This window comes from Cebidichthys violaceus, unplaced genomic scaffold, assembly GCF_023349555.1.
Source record: "Cebidichthys violaceus isolate CVI_PGR_0920_01 unplaced genomic scaffold, fCebVio1.0.p SCAF_91, whole genome shotgun sequence".
Lineage (NCBI taxonomy): Eukaryota > Metazoa > Chordata > Actinopteri > Perciformes > Stichaeidae > Cebidichthys > Cebidichthys violaceus.
Window position 1 is genome coordinate 116494 of NW_027176977.1, and position 20627 is coordinate 137120.

General features: G+C 39.9%; 1 protein-coding gene across 4 annotated transcripts in view; it reads right to left on the reverse strand.

Moving 5' to 3' along the window:
- Window positions 1-9322, reverse strand: part of sema4ab (sema domain, immunoglobulin domain (Ig), transmembrane domain (TM) and short cytoplasmic domain, (semaphorin) 4Ab) — a 33846-nt gene extending 24524 nt beyond the window's left edge. For 2 of the 4 annotated variants that reach the window (XM_068704388.1, XM_068704386.1), the window contains exons 1-8: window positions 9188-9322; window positions 5900-6152; window positions 5079-5239; window positions 3506-3565; window positions 3117-3215; window positions 2809-2902; window positions 1736-1858; window positions 173-300 (exon numbers count right to left, since the gene is read on the reverse strand). In XM_068704388.1, coding sequence (XP_068560489.1) covers window positions 173-300; window positions 1736-1858; window positions 2809-2902; window positions 3117-3215; window positions 3506-3565; window positions 5079-5239; window positions 5900-5996 — 762 coding nt within the window. In that variant the 5' untranslated portion in view covers window positions 5997-6152; window positions 9188-9322. Of the gene's footprint in view, window positions 1-172; window positions 301-1735; window positions 1859-2808; window positions 2903-3116; window positions 3216-3505; window positions 3566-5043; window positions 5240-5899; window positions 6153-6880; window positions 6950-9187 lie in introns of those variants that run through there. The other 2 variants (XM_068704387.1, XM_068704389.1) reach the window with 2 other exon arrangements.
- Between the last annotated feature and the right edge of the window lie 11305 nt (window positions 9323-20627).

Consider the following 20627-nt stretch of genomic DNA (forward strand, 5'->3'; position numbering starts at 1 on the left):
TCGGCTCACAGACTACCTGTGAGTCATAAGACAGGTCTGGACCACTCCTGAATTTCATTAGTACCCAAGACAAAATTTTAATTACAAGAAAAATGTCACTTGCATGTGCCACCTAAAAACAAATGTGCGTGTACGAGTGGTTCTTGCATGAGGCCCATTGTTTTACCCTTACCATGCAGATCTGAGAGACACGAGAAACAATAAATTTGTCGATGAAGTCATATTCTCTGCCCACTTCACTGAAGAAGAAGTAGATTTTCTCCTCATCAGGAATGAAACTGGAGCTGATGAAGGTTGGATCTACAGCAAATAGATGGCAAAGTATTCCCAAGATGTAAGTTTGTGGAAATATGTCAAATCATTCATATAAAACAATATGTTACAGCTTATCCCTAAGTTTGTGTCTGGGACACATTGAGTCCATGCATAAACCCCCCTGTTGGCCAACAGTCTTTTTAATGATGTAAAGGACATTTCAAAGTTGCCATAACACCTACAGTAAATAGGTAATGTATTCAAGGCATTTTTTAATGATCGGAATCTGCTCTATGGAGCCTGATACGATCCTCCTTTTTACGTCAGCTGTCACACAGTTGTTTTTACTTGTGAAGCCTTTATGCACAGCAACGCAACAAGTGCAGCCGTCGTCAAATCGTCAACTCTCCCTTGTCCATCTCTCCTCCACTGCGCTGCACTCCATGTCTCAGAGTGGGGGCTGAGCCCTGACCAGCGACGAAACACTACACACCATAAACAACTGCAAAATGCAGTATGAGACCATTTATTGATGTTAGTTACCTAATTTATGTGCACTTGATTTCAGATAGAGTCTGGAGTGACTGTAATCTATGGTGCATGGTGTTTCACCGCAGACAGCACAGACACAGATCGGTGGAGAGCCGATGACCACCACACTCACCACTATTAGTCCAACAAAAGCACTGCGAGCAAAAAGCCAAAAAGAGTAATTCATTACTGTAATATGTGCAAAAGATCTGCAGACAACGAAAATCACCACTCAACAGAATACAGTTTATTCAAGTAGTTACTTGAATGAACTGTATTTGTCTGAGTTCAGAGAAACACTTTTAAAGGGAGAGAGAATTCCTTCGGGACAGCGACAAGGCCAAAACGATTACAAAGAGGGTTTGTTTTATCATACTTTTGATTTTGTATAAATTATTTATTAATAAAAACATTTGGGACCAGCTTGGATACAGGTAACTTTTTACATACTGCAATTAGATTGATTTCAATAGCTTAAATGGACTTGAAGTATCTGATTGGGACTTGGTATTAGCAGATATTCAATATTAAATGACTCTGATTGGAAACAAAGGCACAATAATTGAATCGTTCATAATTTAAATCATGATACTACTTTCATAAACAACTGTGGTGAATGTTTAAGCCATTTCAAAACAGAGGGTCCATTGACAGGATTGACAAGTGCTGCGGTGTTGACTTGGCCAACTGGGTATATTCAGGTCTCTAACCATGGCCCACACAAGTCTTGTTCTCTTTTGTTGTTTTAGTTTCTATTATCTTTTTATTCTCAGTTTTGAAAGTTCATATCCCTCACAAGCTACCTCAAATCAAGAACTAAGCAATTATCAAGTGCTCAGCAACTGTCAAAACAACTGCAGTCCAAACATGTTCATTAATACATCAATACAATTCTCTTCCCAACTGCTATGACTACCATACATTTCATTTTGGCCGACAACACACTCACCCTCCAGCCATCCTAATGTATCATCCAACTTCAGGTCCACACGCCGGCCCTCACTGAGGTGCCGGGAGATGACTGGCCGGTTCCCCCTGTAGTCTGCCACCGTCCCCGTATAAAGCTCTCCATCTGAGAAACAGAAGACCACTTAGCACAATACTGAAGAGAAACACTGCCCTTTAACATGAACAATTATTGGTTTCCTGCAGGAAGGCCCTGCATGGTATGGCATCGAGCTACCTGGCTGACCTTCTGAATTATTACTCAACAACCTGTTGACTGAGGTCCTTTGACAAGGCACCGTTACCTATTCCCCGGTCAAGGCTGAAGACCAAGGGTGAAAGGGGATTTGAAGTGCCACAACCCCTTGGAATAGCCTACTTGAGGACTAAGGCTAGAAAACTCAATGCTGTCTTTTAAATCATCTCTCAGACTCACTTTTACAGTTTGTTTTTTTCTTAATTATTTTATCTGTTAATTCTTATTTGATCTTACAGTGAATTATAACCATTAGTTTTATATAAGAATAAAATCAACAGGAATTTGAAAACGTACCTCAACTGAGTACAAAACAAACAACTAATACACTATCTACAAAGCTACGAAAAGAAAATCATATCCAAATTATTTGTCGTTATATGCACTCCTCAAATCCCACAGCCTCCACTGACAGAAACCTCGCTGATCATTGTAAACTCCACAGAAACTAAATAAAACTCATCAAAACCACCTTTGTTAGTCTTTCCACTGTTCCAAAAATCATCAACTCTGGATTGAGAGTTTGAAAAAGAGAGACTAAAAAAGTAACATACTTTGTACTTTGTATAGTTTATAAAAAAGAAGTACCCGGGTACTTATATTACTGTGCGTTTTTGGCATTGAACCTGACACACCAGAAAAAAAACCCCACAAAGGCATACTAGTCTGCTGGATATGCGAAAGGAGTCTATTGCCTATTTTAGTGTGTTTTCCCATGTTTAGAAACCCTGCATATACGTGCTAACACTGCTACATTTTCCTTCCAACTTGCCAAAGTTAACATTTTATGCAAGCAGATGTGGCATCACTGCATTACCTACCGACGATGATAGCAGTGTTGCGTTGGTAGGGGTCATAGGGGCAGCGACCTCTTCCTTCATCAGTCTTGAGGCTCATTGTTAACGTCTCTGAGTTCTGGACAGAAAAGAGGAAGAAGTCAAGCTGATATCATACTTAATAAAGATGTACTGACAAATCAAATCACATCACATCAAATGCAACCTACTGCTTTTACAGAAAATGGGGTATTTTGCTATGTAAATTGTTGAAATCCTAAAACTGAGAGCATTATCATACTGTCACTGTTAAACACATCAACCGGTTTAAATGTCTGTGGAAACAAACTTACAATGTAGGTGCAGCGCGGACTGAAGGCAAATGTTCCACAGGCATAGATGTGGGTGGTGTTCAAGAACTGCAGCACACGAATGAAATTGGGGCAGTCGATCTAGAAAAAAACACAAGGACATCAATTTAGATGTTTCAGAAAGTACAGCAATGATTGGATTGAGTAAATCTCTTGTTAAAGTATGCTTCGTACTAACAAAAAAATGATGAGACATGTTGCTCATCAAACATAAACTGCAACTTCCTTGTGCTTACTCTGCTCATTAAAGGAAAGTAGCTGTGTGTTACTGACAGCCTTGACTTGTTTGGTTGGTACCCTAAGTTAACAGGAGATATTTTGATCCTTGGACTGTAATTAGTGCATAGGATCACTACAAAGCAACTACTTGCCATTTTCTTGCCTTTCATGGAACATTGCTCAATGTCTTTCTCTGAAGGGCTCCAATCCAGCTGAAAAACAAAAAGCAGCTGAGATTTACATCCATCTAAACCAACAATGACACATGACATTACATTTTCCATTACAAAGCTATAGTTATTGTTCAGGGGTGGGGGGGGGATTGATTTAGTAGAACATACATGTGGCAGGTCTGGATTTTGTCCGTCTATTTTTAAAATAGCTGTGAATATCGAAAAGGATGCTACACACTTTTTCTTATCATTTACAGAATTTGATATCTATCTTCTTATCTGATTCTGATTTTGGCAACAAGCAAACATATTTGAGAAAATTCAAAGTGTTTCTTTTAAAACAGTAGTGACTCAAACAAAAGTGATGCGTAATCCTAACTAATACGACTGGTAGAATTGTCCAACTACACTTGGGCATATAGTTTGCAGTTAGAGTGCTCTTTTTCAGTTTTTAACATTAGTGTGTGTAGAATGAGCAAACACTTTTTTATCCAGAATTTTCAAACTTCATACACAATTAGTGCTTTGGAATACAAATGTTTCCTCAGTAACAGGAGAGCTATTCAACAGCCTTATTAACTTACACTTTAACTGCTTTCACCCATTACATATAAACCGACACGTGAACTTTTTCAAGTCAAGTCAAACTACTATAGGTGACCACGAAATGTAGAATATTCGAGGATTCGATCTAAGAAGCCTGATTTGACTGCCAATCTTACAGTTGAATTGTCGAAGTGAAAAGAAAATAGGGTAATGAAACAAAGGAGCAATCATCATTCATAAATAACAACATGGCTATTTCAAAATCAAAAACCAAACCTACCGTTATTAATCAGAGCACTCACATAAAGGCATAACACTATCAGAGATGTATTTTAAATGTATGAACAATTAGCTAAAATCAGCTTGGGGAGGCACGTAGAAACAGAATTTTGAGGCGCTATAACAGCCGTTTGAGGCTTGCGTCTCTTTCTCCCATTGACTGTCCCTTCGCTTCCCTGTTCTTTCCCTTCTGTCTGTGGATTTATTATGATGGGGAAATGGAATTAGGACCGAAAGTTCAATTTACATTTAGCTAACAGTTCAATTGCTTTCAGCTTACTCTTCAGGTGACAGTTCAGCTGCTTTCAGCTCTTACACTTCAGGTGACAGTTCAGCTGCTTTCAGCTCTTACACTTCAGCTAACAGTTCAGCTGCTTTCAGCTCTTACACTTCAGCTAACAGTTCAGCTGCTTTCAGCTCTTCCTCTTCAGCTAACAGTTCAGCTGCTTTCAGCTTACTCTTCAGGTGACAGTTCAGCTGCTTTCAGCTCTTACTCTTCAGGTGACAGTTCAGCTGCTTTCAGCTCTTACTCTTCAGCTAACAGTTCAGCTGCTTTCAGCTCTTACTCTTCAGCTAACAGTTCAGCTGCTTTCAGCTTTTACTCTTCAGGTGACAGTTCAGCTGAAAATATAGCATTGGGTTTAAGCTCCATAAATTAAAAATTTTGGAAAAGTGATTAGTAACGTAAGTACTGATGACTTTTTCAATTTCAGTGGTCGCTCCCCACCTTACTCCTCAGTATGATGGTGTTCTTGTAGCTAACATCCAGTGCTAACACAGCATCCCGGGCTCCTACATACAGCATGTCTCCATCCTCACTGAGCAGCAGTGTGGTGGTGTTGCTGACATCATGGCTACTGAAGCGGGTGAGATGTCTCCCAGGCATACCTATTGTTTCACAGCAGTTAACACTGGAATTAGGTTATTTCATTCAATTCAAAACCCCAGACAATTAGAATAATCCACATGTTAGCAGGCTGTAAGCAATCTGCTTATTTGCACAGAAAATCCACTCTCCACATGTCAAACATCCCAGAATATCTCCTTTAAGTAATATTTGTTCATATACTCTGGTGAATCATTATCAGTCAATGATCAATAACATAATGACACACAATATTATCTTTTTTAAATAAAATATATGCAAGTGCATTTACTAGGTGTAATACACCTCAATGCACATCATGACAGCTTACTGACTCTGCTCTTTAACTGTCAAGTGTTATGTTATGTGTTATTTAGATTATTGCTAGCACCAATTCCAGAGTTAAGAAATCTTTCTTTATAGGTGTAAAAACTGCTGTGCAGTGTATCAGTGTCTCATAAGCCTTCCAACTGGACTTGCTGATTTGTTTTTCATCTTCTCACCTGTACCCTAACTACCATGGCCACACCAACATGGTGCTATCATCAGTCTAAAAATGACAAAACACAATGTACTACTTAATAAAACATTTGCACTGCCCTGTTCAATTTTCTAAACCCGCACTGTTAACAATACTACTTTTAAGTATGTTTAAGTTTGTCAACAGGATAAACTTTACTCACCCATAGGAAAGGAGACTCTGGGTGTCAGTTTTGTCAGACATGGGCTCAGAAAACCCAGCAAGGCCACAGTGAGGGACAGCAGGCTGGGATTCTCCATTACAGCAGGAATGAGGATCTGAGTCTTAGTTACATCCAAGGTCAGAGAGCGAGCACGGGGGTCTAATGTTCATCCAGTGTCAAAGACTTGTTAGGAGGGGTGTAGATTGTAGCTGAAGCCACAAACTTTGCTTTCTAAAGCTGATCATCACTGGATCTAAGATAGGCACACAGAGAGAGAGAGAGAGAGAGAGAGAGAGAGAGAGAGAGAGAGAGAGAGAGAGAGAGAGAGAGAGAGAGAGAGAGAGAGAGAGAGAGACCCTCAGGTGAGTTATGTATGCAAGAATATTGTCACATGTTACAGCGTTCCCAATGGTACATTACCATCATAACTGCATCAACTCTCAGTGGTGATTAAACTGTACTTGTATAGCGCTTATCTAGGCCACCTGGCCATCAGGACTAACTAACATTCACACACACACACCTAGTCAGCAATTTTTGGGGTTAAGAGTCTTGCCCAAGGACACATCGACATGCCGGGGATCCGCCGATCCTTTGATTGAAAGACCCTGCTCTCCACTGAGCGACATTTGTACACACAGATACTTACCTTACTATTCAGAACCTAAATCACGGATGATGTCATTGATGTTGATAAAATGAAGCATTAAAGCCAATGATTTCAGAGCAAATAGGTGTTTAACAGACACACTGTTTCATTTCTCACAGTCTGCATAAATAAATAAATAAATAGTGGAACTTAGAATTCATTATATACAGCATAGATTCTGTATATTTCATGTGCTTCTTTTGTGAATTCTTATTCCTGATCCTACTGCTGTGCATTGCTCCAGGCGCATCTTGTAGACTAATTTAATTCAATTCAATATATTTTGTATAGCCCTAAATCACAAATTACAAATTTGCCTCAGAGGGATTTACAATCTGTACACATGCGACATCCTCTGTCCCGGGACCCTCACATCAGAACAGGAAACACTCCCCAAAACCCTTTAACGGGGAGAAAAGAGGAAGAAACCTTAGAGAGAGCAACAGAGGAGGATCCTCTATCAGGATGGACAGAAGTGTGATAGATGTCATGTGGACAGAATGAACAACATTACAGAGTTACAACTCATTCAATGCATATGACATAAATTATTCATATAGTGAGAGTAGTAAGCAGAATAATGATGGCAAAATTACGACTACTAATAAAAACAGCAGAAGTGGATATAGTAGAATAACAATGATAGCAAAAGCAGTAATGGTATCAGCAATAGTAATAGCAATGTGACTCATAATAATAATGATAGTAGCAGTGGGTGTCAGACAGAACCAGGGTCCAGATAAAACCACGATCCACGGAAACCTGTGAGGAGAGAGAGCACAAAGACTTCGGGGAAGAAGCATCGTTAGTAATGAGCAATAATGGGACATGAATTCATACCGTTGTATGATACATGGCTCGATTATAATAGCTGAATTGAATGTATACAATAAAAACATAAGGGATAACAAGGTTAGAACAGCCCAGGTTTAGGCAACAAAGTGACTTGGTTAGGTTTAGGGAAATATTGTCGTTTGGGTTAAAATAACCTCGGAAGTGTCGTTACTGAAGTTATATGACAAAAACATCAACATTGACTTCTCTTTTCACATGGGGAACGAACAGCGGTCTCCTGGCTGAAAGATCGCTGTTTGCTACAGATGTGTGACATCCGTACATTCTTGTCACATCATGCCACTTTATGACATGAATTAATTGTAAATGTATAACTTGTCATGAACACTTTTATGCTCATCTGACAGAGATCATAAAATACTGCGATGTGACAAAACAATGGACAGCTGATGCAGCTGTAACACACGTCATATTAAATTGAGATTGCTTTAAAAAGGACAGCTCCGAGGCAACAATGTCTCATTTATTACAAGAATTTGTTAATTGCTTGTTGCCTCGTCTCCTTGCATCTCTTCCTCGCCTCTTCAGCTCTGGTCTCTCGTGGACGGGACTAAGATGTGAGGAAAGGATTCAATAATGTACAAACTGGGAAACGCAAAAGCTTTAAGGTCCCAGGCTGGGTGTGCTTTCACCCTTCAGCAACCAGGACGCCCCAAATGGATACAATTTTCTTTTTTTGTGTTCCAAATCGCATACTTTCTCTTTTTACTTTAAGTACATACTGAAGCTGCCCTTACAAAGTACCTACTATTTTGTGCAGAATACATACAATTTGGTATACTAATTTGCCATAACATTGTACCCTGAACTTTGACCCTCTTGCTCACATATCTGTTGCAGTCCATCAGTGAGCTGTCAATGAGCTGTCATGTGTTTGTGCTCTCTCTTGTGATATATTCCGCTACACAGAGGATTGTGGGTCAGAATGGCCAGAAAAGCATGTTGGTTTTCATTCTGCAAAATGTGACCAAAATAAAAACTATGGTAGTATGGGTACTGGAACGCACTCAGACTTTTCATTTGCCTTATCAATCAGTTCTTCCCGTGCACTACATTCTAAACATAATTAAACTAAATTGAGTATGCTTCTTGACACAAACTTTTGGTATGCAGCTCTTCTGCTGCTAGAAATCTGTATGCCACATATCAACTTCACATGCACCCTTTAAGCAATATGTCACGCATGTTGACAGACACAGGTACAATTTAAAAAGGGGCATCTGCCACTAGCCCCATGTGTTGTCCACACTAACTTTACTTCCATACACGAGGGAGGCAGATATTTGAAACACCTTTCAATTACAGTAAACCAGCTCCACTACCACATCAGCAACAGACAGGCGTGTGGGTATGTGTTGTATGTTCATGTTATCCATCTTAGCTTCGGCTTTGTTGACTTAGCTGCATGCCATGTATACTGTTAGCCGGCTACAATGGAGCCAGTCTACATACGTGCGTAGCAGACAGTAGCTAAGATAGTTTAATTTCGGCTAAACACAGAGGCAGTTAACAATGACCTGTAAACCAAACACGTGGTAAAGTCCCCGGCCAAAGTTCAGCTCAGTCAAGTCAGGCTGCGAACACTATCACAACACAAATCCCCTCCGGTATTGGGGTGATGTTTCGTGCTGTAAATGGTCGCTGCCGTTGCTTCACCTTGATGGAGCTTGTACTCAGGAGTCATTTTTCCTTTGTGCAACAGGACGCCGTAAAACTAAATCGAGTCAAACAGCACTCATCTAACGATGTGGACAATGTGACAGACTTATCATAAGTGATCTTACATCTCTGTGGTTGGTTTCCGTCGCCTCCTCTCCGTTCTTTTCTTGAAACTCCAAAAAGAAAATCCGCAATTTTCTGCCCAACTAACTGTCTTTGCACCGCTGAAAGCTGAACCGAAGAAGTGTGACCCGGTCAGGGAATACGCTGACCGCGGTTGAGCCTTTACTATAACAACAAAGCCTCAGAGCCTCCTCCCATCTGAAGGTCCAGCAGGCTCCAGTCTCCACCTACAGGGCAGCCACACACATTACAGCCATCTAAACAGCAAGGCGTGTATCCAGCCTTTCTGGCCCCAAGCACATCTGTTTAGCCTCTTCAAACTCCTGAAGTTCTGATTATGTCATAGTGTTATTTTTTCACAACAGAAAGCCTGCATTACATTCTGGCGGAATGGAGTTTGGTGCGCATGAAGGGTCTAATGAAAGTGTCTCTCTCTCCCTCCTTCCTCTTCAGCCACATTCCCTATTCCACACAACCCTTCAGCCATTTTCCACCAGATCCCTCAGATTTCTCCCATCACCTGACTGCTCCACCCATCTACCTGTCCCCACTCCAGTTCATATACTGAGCCAGTTCCAATAATTTCCTGCCAGGTCATACAAGTTGAAATGTGCTTTTTGCCTTGGCTTTCTAGCTTCTGTATTCAGTTATGTGCTGCCTAACAGCTGATATCTGTTATTTGGTACCTGCCAGTTTTGAACCTCTGCCTGATCTTTGGACTCTCAGTCTGCTTCATGACTCCTGCACCTTCCACTCAGGCCATACACACCTTTGTTAAATCACTGCCCTGATTTTGACCATTCTGTAGTACAGTATATATGTAAAACATCTTTTGCATGTCTACTATGTACACTACGAAGGTAAAATACTAAATTACGAGTACTTTTGAAGTATAGTAACAGTAAGTCCAGCTGTGGTTGTGCATACATCAGTAATGCATAATAATACCTGTATGATCTACTAAAAAACCTGTAGTTTTGTTCTCTCTATTCTCTATCTCTTCAACCCCATGTTATTACAAATACATTTTGAGTGAGCACAAACCCAACTTCACAAGATTTCATGTCAGCTGAACAAAACATCTAAAAAATTTGGATTGAATTTTTCACTCACTCTAAAAATAGCTACAATGAGGTATATTTTGTATATGTAATACTATCATGCAGAAAGGAAAATGCTTTTAAATAGAAAAGGGTAGTTGCAAGTCTTCAGTGAGTAATCTGTGTATGTACCTGTCAGATATGTTGTTGTTTACTTGATTTCCGTCTTGATATTTTGCTGAAGAATCTTCTGATGTTTGGCTCCACAGTCTGTCTCCAACCAGGTTATCTCTCCTGCTCAGTCTCCGTCACATAGAAAAACGCTATTGCTGCAGAATTGGGAAACCATATTGCCACGCACAGTAACTTGCACACTGAGGATTTTGCTCGTTGAAACGGTCCATTCTTGGCTGCTCTCAAAGCCACTTCTATTTATTCTGCATCCAACTTCAGCTTCGAGTTCCTATGTTGATCAAAATGTCTGTTTGATCTGTCACACCACTACATATTAGAATTCAGCAGTAATTATTGTACCAAATTTAGGTTCAAACTACGCCGTGTAAAATTAGACTTCTACAGAATTGGTCAAAGATAGGCTTCATTGTGAGCGCAGCAGCGAAAGGAGTGGTTAAGATGGCTAATGAGGAGAAAAGAAGATTGGAGAGGATTAGCAGTGACCTGGAAACAACCATGTGGTAACAGTCTGTACACCTCCCAGCGTCAAACATGAAGCTGCTGGGCAAGGAGTACGTCATGACAAATAGCTGTCTGTCATCTGCTTAATGGTGGCTGTACGAGACCATTGAAGTCTGATACGGGTGTCGGAATTGTGTATTATAAACTTTAACGAACTCCTCCTACAGAATGTATGCGATCAACTTCAAATTTGGTCAGGATGATCAAAAGACCGATATGATGAAAAGTTATAAAAATGGTGCGTTTTCATGGAAGGAGCTTTAGGTGGCGTGGCGCCCATTTTGCGCCATTCGTCATGAAACAGGAAGTTGTTGTAACTCCAAGGTATTTTATGCAATCTGTGCAAAAATTCTTATGCATGATGTTGGTCCAGGCCTGAGCACATTTCCATGCCAAAAATTTCACATAGTCAAAGCGCCAACTACTAGCATAAGGAAATAACACGTTTTGTACTTTGTTGTACTCCTGCTAACCAGATGACCAAATCAACCTCAAATTTTGTAAGGGAAGCCTGAAGACATTTACGATACTTCCTCATGAATATTGTGAGTTTTCAGTTAACACCACTGCCGTGGCAATGGAGTATTCGCCATGAAAAAGGAAGCTGCTTTTTCTGTGGCTTGGGATGCTCAAAAACTCATGGACCTCATGGAAGGTGATGAAAAGAAATGTTTGATATAGGTTTTGGCCTTTGCCGTAAAAAATTGCGTCGATAGCGCCCCATACAAATATTCAAAAAAGCAGCCCCAGTGCTATGTTTCACTAAATTGAACCACGAATACCACGAAATTTGGTAGGCACATGTATCACGTGTAGAGTTTAAAAAAAAGTCTCTTGGGACCATGCTCTAAACCAGACATGTCAAACTCAAGGCCCGCGGGCCAAATCCGGCCCTTGGTACAATTATATCCGGCCTGCGAGAAGGTATCATATGTCTATCATAACTGGCCCGCCACACCACAGAGCTCCGGGATGAAAAGTGACGATGTGAGCTGTGCGACATAACGAAGCATCTCACTGCGCTAAAACTTCAGCTTCAGGGATGGGGACGTGAGATCACAGACATGCATGATGTAATGAGAGCTTTCCAAGCCATGCTGCGCCTGTGGGAGACTCAGCTGCAGCAAGGAAACTTGGGTCACTTTCCATGTTGCCAAACCGTGTCGCCGCCGCTGTGTTCCTGACTGCGCATTTTGCTGATAAACTGGGTGCACTTGGTACAGAGTTCACTTGGCGATTTGCTGATTATGCAGCTCAGAAATTTAGATTTTAACTGCTCAGCAATCCATTTGCAGTTGACTTGGAAAGAGCACCTGTGCACATCCAAATGGAGCTGATAGACCTCCAGTGTACACTCAAAGCAAAGTATGACTCTGTGGGCGCTGCACCATTTCCAAGCTTCATCCCCGAAACGATGCCTCAATGCGTATATATATGGGTAAGCGTATATGCTGTTCCCACAGTTCCTGTTTTACAGTCTGTAGTGTGCAGTATGCACTGTACCTAATGGTCAGTAGCCCCCCCTCCCCCATGTTTTAGAGCAGGGGTGGGCAATTATTTTCCCCAAGGGGCCACATGAGAAACAGGGACTGTTGTGGAGGGCTGGCCCAACAGACTGAACTCAATCCTGCTCAATATTATTCCACCTCGTCATAAAAAGCAGTACATTGTATGGTTTTGATAAGCTGTGAGTGGTAAGAGTAAATATAGTGGTGGAATGTAACTAAGTATATTTGCTTAAGTATTGTACTTATGTGCAAATTCAAGGTACTTTACTTGAGTATTTCCATTTTATTCAACTTTGTACTTCCACTCCACAACATCTCAGAGGTAAATATTGTACTTTTTACTCCACTACATTTGTCTGGCAGCTTTAGTTACTAGTTACTTTGCACATTATAATTCAAACCCTTCCTAACTACACAAACTGAACTGAGTATAAAGGAGTTAACATGAGCTCCCCCTGAAACATCTGCAGCAGGAATAATGATCCAAACAAATATACATATGTAATACCCATATTTAATAGTAAAACTAAATGAGAACTTTTATTACTATTGTTTTTAGTCCAATGACCTCATTTTCTGTTTGTCAGTTCAGTGAACGAGTGCACTGAAGTCAGGTTGAATGTGTGAGGTGAGATGTGAAGGACAGCTGACAGCTGATGGTCAGTGAGAGAGGATCTGGATCTGGATTTGTAAAACTTCATCACGGAGAATGTTTGTTCACATATGTAGGGAGATCCAAAGAGAACCAACATCTTCTGAGCATGTTGCTTTTGCAGTTTTTTTCTATTTCTTCGTGTGTTTTGTCTCGTAATGGCGATTCAAATTAAACACTGTGATCTGTTCTCCACAAACTAAGCACACGGCTTTACCTTTGACTTCAGTAAATAAATACTTAGAAGTCCATGTGTTAGGCTGGCCACACAGCGCCTGGACTTTGGAAGCAGGAGGACTGACACAAAGATTAGGTGCAAATACACTAGGTGTTTATTTCACCAACAATAATCACGAAATATGTGACTCAACTTAATTCATGGACCACGGGCAGCATGTGGTCCTGGCAGCGACAGCACTAAATTGATTATGGCAGCTTTATATAGCCTGCCACTGACGAGGACCTTGACTACACTACAATATAGGTAACTATGCCCCTTACCTGACAACAAAATTACCTAAACTATAACAACTACATTAAAATGGATTCTAACATCCTAATGTCAATTATCTGTATGATCTATATTGTGGTTACACATCACAATAGAGATCATATAAAGCCCGAACAGGTAATTCAATTTGACTACCCCTCTACTAATTAATAAATGGTACCTCCCGGAACAATAAACTGAAGGTACACTGGGGACTCTTTCAGGCCGAACACCCTGGAGAGGAGACACAGCAGAGTAAGTGCTTTGAATATACATGTTATTTGACAGCACTAATAAACAACAGTTTATACTCAATCATTTTGGCAAAGATAACCAAACTAATAATTTGTTTGTATCTACAGGCCTGACCTTCAATAACCTGAGAACATAACATCCACCAGAAACCAATCAACAGTATAATAAAACATTCAACCCTTAGTGTGTGTCTCTTATTTTCTTGAAACAGTCCACAAATGCTTGTAATGGAGAGATGTTTTGCTAAAAACTCTACACTGTGTATCAATCTTTCTTTTTTTTAACATAGGCTGACATTTTCTACGGGGTTAACAGCTAACTCACATCTCCCGTAAGCTCAGTTCACCAACACATTGCAGTGCTGCTCACACACATTCACGAACATACTAACGTACGTAAATTGAGAAGAAAAAAACAGCTACAGTTGCCTTCAAAATAGCAGAAAAGCTAATTCCGTGCATGATGTACACTTATTTACGTTTTATTCCTAATTTCCCATTGACGTCCCGCAGGCTGGACGGCGACAGCCAAAGGGCCGGGTATGGCCCGGGGGCATACAATGCCCAGGTCTGTTTTAGTGTGTTGTTTCAATAATCTTATTGGGTTTGTAAATAATTAAACATGTGCAATCTAATCAAAATATGGGGTCAGACCAGTCTTAATATTAATGAATGCACACAGATAAATTCACAGATGTATTTTGCGATCTATATGTAAATGACAAAAATAGTTATACATAAATGTAAAAAAATCCACATGTAAAACATTAGATTCACAAATATTTCTTGTTTTAAATAAATATAATAGAAATCCAATCTATGTATATGAATGGATTTTAATTTTTTTTTATCAAAAACTGCATTTCTGTTGTTTTTTTAGACTCCCTCGTTGTCACTTGCAGGGAATTTTCTGTAGCCAATCAGATGTCTGCTTTCTCCTGGAAACGGCTGACTTGTGAACTCCAGACAAGTGTTGAAGTGGAGGTAGTCGTCGTGATGTCACCCATTGGTTTGTGGACTGCCTCGAGTTCGAAGTTTTGGCCATCGCCATCTTGGATTACGGCCGTCACCATCTTGACTTTTTGCAACCAGTGAACAGAAGTGATCATATTGAGACTGCGGGCGAGTGACGTAGAGACGCCGCATTTAGCTCTGGTAGCGGTAACGACCTGTCAATCACAAGGTAGCCCCACCCTAAACAACCAAACATGGGCAGATAAGTCTGTAAAGATCCCCAACACAATCCAAACAAAGTGATACAGCAACGATGTTTCGTTCTTTAATTCCCCCCCCCTTCCATACCTGAGTATGACTAGAACCTCGCAAGGCGAGCTCATGTGATTGGCAGAAAATGGTGGAGAAATCTGATTGGTTATAGAAAATTCCCTGTTGGAAAAAACGTAAAAATGTTGGAAAAATGTTAAACCTTTTAAATGCATATATTTGTGGATTTCTGTTACATTTATTTAAAACAATACATATTTGTGAATATCTTGTTTTTTATTTGTGGATTTTGTTTACATTTATATATAACAATAACTATTTTTGTGAGCATTGACATTTATTTTTTTTGTGGAGAGTTATTTATATATAAATCACAATATACATTTTGTCTCTGTGTGCATTCATTAATATTGAGACTGATCTGACCCCATATCAAAACCTCATGAAATATATTCTACTCTTATGAAGCTCATAATGTTAACTTTTTGTTGATTCTGTCAGACCAGTCTTGATTCAATTCTGTGGATGTCTGAGGTCAGTATCAGATCACGTACTGTATATTAAATTGTATTAGCCTGTAAGAATGCACTTAGTTAACCGTTCTGCAAGTTGGAGCAGTTAGTTGGATCTGTCATTTTAGTATTCAGTGACACATCTGCACAATTTTCTTTAAGCTACATATTCAGTCAAACTGTTAACAATAATAATACACAATCAAAATAGAAATAAACCATGCTAATGTACATGTTTTACACAGTGAAGTAAAGTGGAGCAGTCAGAACATGTTCACATCATGCAGTTTTGTAATGTTTAACTGATGAAGTGTACAGTTGAAAACATTATCTTCTCATTTCCATTTTTATCTAGCCAAATGTGGATTGAGATGTGACCTGAAGCTCCTCTGCCTGGTGCATTCAGTGATCTTCACTTCAGCTGCTCTGCAGAGAAACCATGCTGAAACTCTGTGGATTTAGTGTTATTATCGTTCACCTTTCTTTGGCAGCAGGAATGAATGTTGGTAAGATTATTACACTTTTTCATAAGCTTTAGTTTGAAAGTAGATGAAGCGTTGCTGTTTTAATTCCTGTCCTTGTATGTGGCATTTTGGTGAAGTCTCTCAGGAAAACCAAATGAGTCACATTTATAATGGTATTATGTCCATATTTAGTGAGCTATCGACATACCAAGTTTTCCATTGGGCTGTTTTGACCTACAACGCATGAGCATATTCAGGCAGAACTATTGATTACTCTTATCATCACCAGGCAGCATTTTACACTAATTGCCTGAAAACCAGTGGAACAAGAATCAGACAATAGCTTTTATCTATTGGCTTTTTTGTCATTACAGATTGGAGTGTTCAGAGGACTCCATTCGGCTCTAATCTAGGAGACAGGTGAGACATCACATGGTGCAACAGACTGCTGCTTTTTTTGTGATAGACCTGACATGACTATTCACATTATCTCTGAGGGGAAACAGCTGCATAATATAACACTGAGTTAATGTCTTTGCTCTACTCTACAGTACTATTTGTACTAATAGTACATATCTGTACTAAAACTATTCTATCAGTCAGCATCAGAGTTAAAGGGACGGACGATATACCTTTATAAAATCATATCAGGCACATATCAGGGCTCTGTCCTTTGTATATTATTTAACTGTTCCAGAGTAATATGCTGATATAAATATCTCACCAACCATGAAATTTGGTAGATTCATGTCCGCCACAGCTTTGGTGATACTATGACTTACTATGATACTATGATACTATTTGTCCAATAAAACTTTTGAAAACAGAATGGCAAGATAGTGAATGTAGTGTTGTTGCTGGTAGCAGCTTTAATAAATAATAATTGAATTAATATCAAGATATGAAACAATTATAACTAATTCAATTATGAGCCATAAAGTAGTACAAAAGAATGATGGCACTCAGTTTACGCCATAATCCACCATTAGTGTAACTAACAGAATTTAACGGAAGATTCCATTTTGGACACCATAATGTGTTTATTTATTTATTTTCCCTTGGAAAAATAGGGAAAACTTCAAGATTTGATATTAACTAATTCAATCTTAATCTCAAGGTTACTACGGAGTTCTTCTCAAGGTGTACAGGGACCTATTATTTCATATACACACAAATCAAATGATCAAGTTCTTTATAAATTAAATATTTATTTGACTAACTACATAACTAAAACAGAAAATAAATGAATAAACGATAAAATAAACAAAATGAGTGAATTAATGAATATGATGAACAGTACAATGAATAAGGATGAACTACAGCTAAATTAATAGGATTACATGTGAACAGGTACAATCAGTGACTCATATCATTGATTGATGTCTATCAATTAAATCCGTTCGACGTTTATACCTTAAATCTGGCTCCAAACATTTATGCACCGTTCAGCAGCTGAGAGTTTGAGAAGCACCAGGGAAGATTGTGAAACACCTTTATGTTAGTTTAAATATACATTTTATTTAGATCACTAGGCCTAAGATATTTCTATCCAAGATTGTTTTATTATGTGACATAAATGTATTTGGCCTAGGAACATCATTTACATCTTGGAAAGGTATTGTTTCACTTGACGGCTCTGATGAGCAGATTGGAGGTTGAGCTGCATGCAGTGACGGCGTTTCCTCTTTTGAAATCTGCATCTGGTTGGATGATTGTAGTTTGTTGAATTTAACTCTCCATTTCTTGCTGGATTCGGCCTTCAGAACCTGGTCGTCTTCTTCGTTGAGGTTCGGCTAAAACCGTTCTTCCTCATTTTCATCTCTCTCAGCAGGACTCAGCAGTTAATGGAAGACATTAACTGCTAAACATTTAGAATGTTAGCATTGTCATTGTGAACATATTAGCATGCTGAAGCTAGCAGCTGTGTCAAAGTACATCCTCAGCTTCTAGCATGACTATAGAGTTTAAAGTTATTTGCACACTACGAGCGACAAAGCAAAGGCAAAGAGGCAAAATTGTCACCAAGTTTCCATCAAAGTATTGCCGAAGCACTCTTTATTGTAGTTATTTTGTTCAATAGCACTGGCACTAGCTAACTACAAGAATACCTTTTCTTCTATTTTTAAAGGTAACAGAACAGGAATTGTGGGGAGAGAGAAGGTGACGACGAATGGTGAAACGAAAACATGATGCTGAAAAAGGTTGAGGCCAGCTCAACATTGATTTCTAGCTATCAAGCAGCGACAAGTGTCAGTTTGTAGCTACATGTCCATGGCTTCCATTGAACACTCCTTGTTGGTGTAGCCTGTTGCTTTGACGCTCATAGTGTGAACATTGCATTAGGGGGGAAGGAGAGGCTGTGATGGGACCTGAAAGAAGCTCTTTTTTGCAGACCTAATGCCAACAAACTCATTAACACTATAAACTCCAAATCATTGTCTCAGAAAAGTCACCACTATCAAACTGCACTAATGTGCTTATCAAAGGACTTATTACAATTCCTACTAATTTAAGTGAATGCATTGATTTGATCCACTGGCTTGTAATACACCTATATTATTTATCTATTTCCAGGGCATGTCTTTGGAGAATTCCACCAAGGTTTGACCCACTACACCCTGATCCCGGAGACCCTGGAAAGTGGCCAACTTATACTGACAGAAATACCAAGTCAAAACTAATGGGTGTAAATAACACAAGAGTAGATTTGTGGTTTAGAGAATCTCTGATTTTGTCTCAATTGTGTCAAATTATCACTGACTGCTGGAATCCAGTTTTTCATGTACTGTGTTCCATTAATCAGACAGTACCTGCTTGTGTTGGAAGTGCTTGTCTCATTAAGGAGGCTTTCCCAGTTTATTCGACTCAGGCAGACAGTTTAACTTTTGGTCATGACACATTTGAGACAGAAATGATGTCTAACCCACAACATACGACCTTTGGGGAAGGAGATTTCACTAAAAACAGCCACCAGACTATAGTCATTATGGAAGAGGACCCTGTAGTGATTGAGGCAGCCACTTACCTCTTCAAGAGGCATCTCACTGTATCAACTTTGCTGAGGTACCACAAGGGGGCGCTACATATGCTGAGTGGAAGCCATTCCTTTTCTACTAAAAACCATGTCGTCGTACTGGTTGGCCATAGCAGCAATGGTGCCAATGGAACAGTCCAGCTAGCTGCTTATGGCCCAGAAGAACTTGCCAAGTTTGTGTCAACCTTAACAACGGACAGCATTTTTGGTCATCTTGGCACAATCCACCTCATCAGCTGCAACCTTGGAAATGACCTGCACTTCATGTTTCAGCTGCTACAAGTTCTTCGGTCTCTCAGTGTGGAAACTCAGCTACACCTACACAACTCCATCCTGTCTGTTAGTTCTGATGGAGACATAATGACTAGGAGTGACGGAGTCTGGAGGTCCCATGACCACAGCAAAAGTGTTATTGCTGAACTAGACCAAAGAGGTGAGCTGCTTATAAAAGTGGAACTTGGCTGTGCAGGGCCAGTGTTTTCTAATTATGAAGGAAATGTTTTGTATCTTCAGACACTGGAGTGGCCAAGTCACCCTCAAATGTTTGTTCCAATGGAACTGCGCAAAAAGTACCCTTCTATAGATTGCCTGGAGGGGCTTACTTGGAGCTTGTTCTTTGAGGAGAATGAAAGAAGGCGTGCTCCTGATTACGTCACAGACGAAAGACTCCAGAAAGCAATTTGGCTTACAGAGCCAGGACCAGAAGAAAACAACATTGTCTTGAAGCATATCATTAACATTAAGGATCTACTTGTGGAGATACGATACAATGCCAAAGAGGAAGTTACATCAGACCTTTACTATGTTCTCAATGAATGCATTTACAAAGTACACAGGAAAAATTTAAATGTAAGTCTGGCAGGCAAGTTCATAAACCCTGACAATCAAGCTGAAATTGAATATTTCCGTCAGAATTTCAGTGAGAAGCTGGGTGAGTATTCCCTTCTGCAGCTGAGACAGGGTCTCAAAGCATCCAAATTCAATGACTTCTGTCGCCAGACTTTCCAGTTCCAGCAGTGTAGCTACAACTGTGAGAGATGGGGTCATTACTTCATGGCTGCAGTGTTTTCATCATCTGTGTGTAACTTCAGAACCTTCTCGCTTTTCCTTATGAGTGTCATAGGTTGTGAAGTAGGCCGCTCACGAGGGACTGACAGCCCCCTATGCACAGCGTTTGTTGGAGTTGACCACCCCATGGTGACTGAGCAACCCTGGCCTGAGCACCTGCGACGAGGATTCTACGGCGTTACCGTTGACAACTATGAAATAGCACCGCAGAACAGACAAATTTGGTTAGATCAGGTTGTTGCAAAGGAAAATGCCCTGTACATCATATCGAAACAGCTGATGAATGCTGTCGACCATGATGAGCAAACAGAGCTGGAAATCTTTGGGAGGGTTAAAGTCATGAATAAGTATGTGTTCTCATCTTATCTTGAATACTTTCGAGGTACACCAGAAGGAAAGAAACTCAAGAGAGGATGTACTACCTCTGTCCATGATAATTTCAATCCATAATGCTGGAGTAATGTTGGATTACAGTAGTTCATCTTTTTTTTGTTGCATAG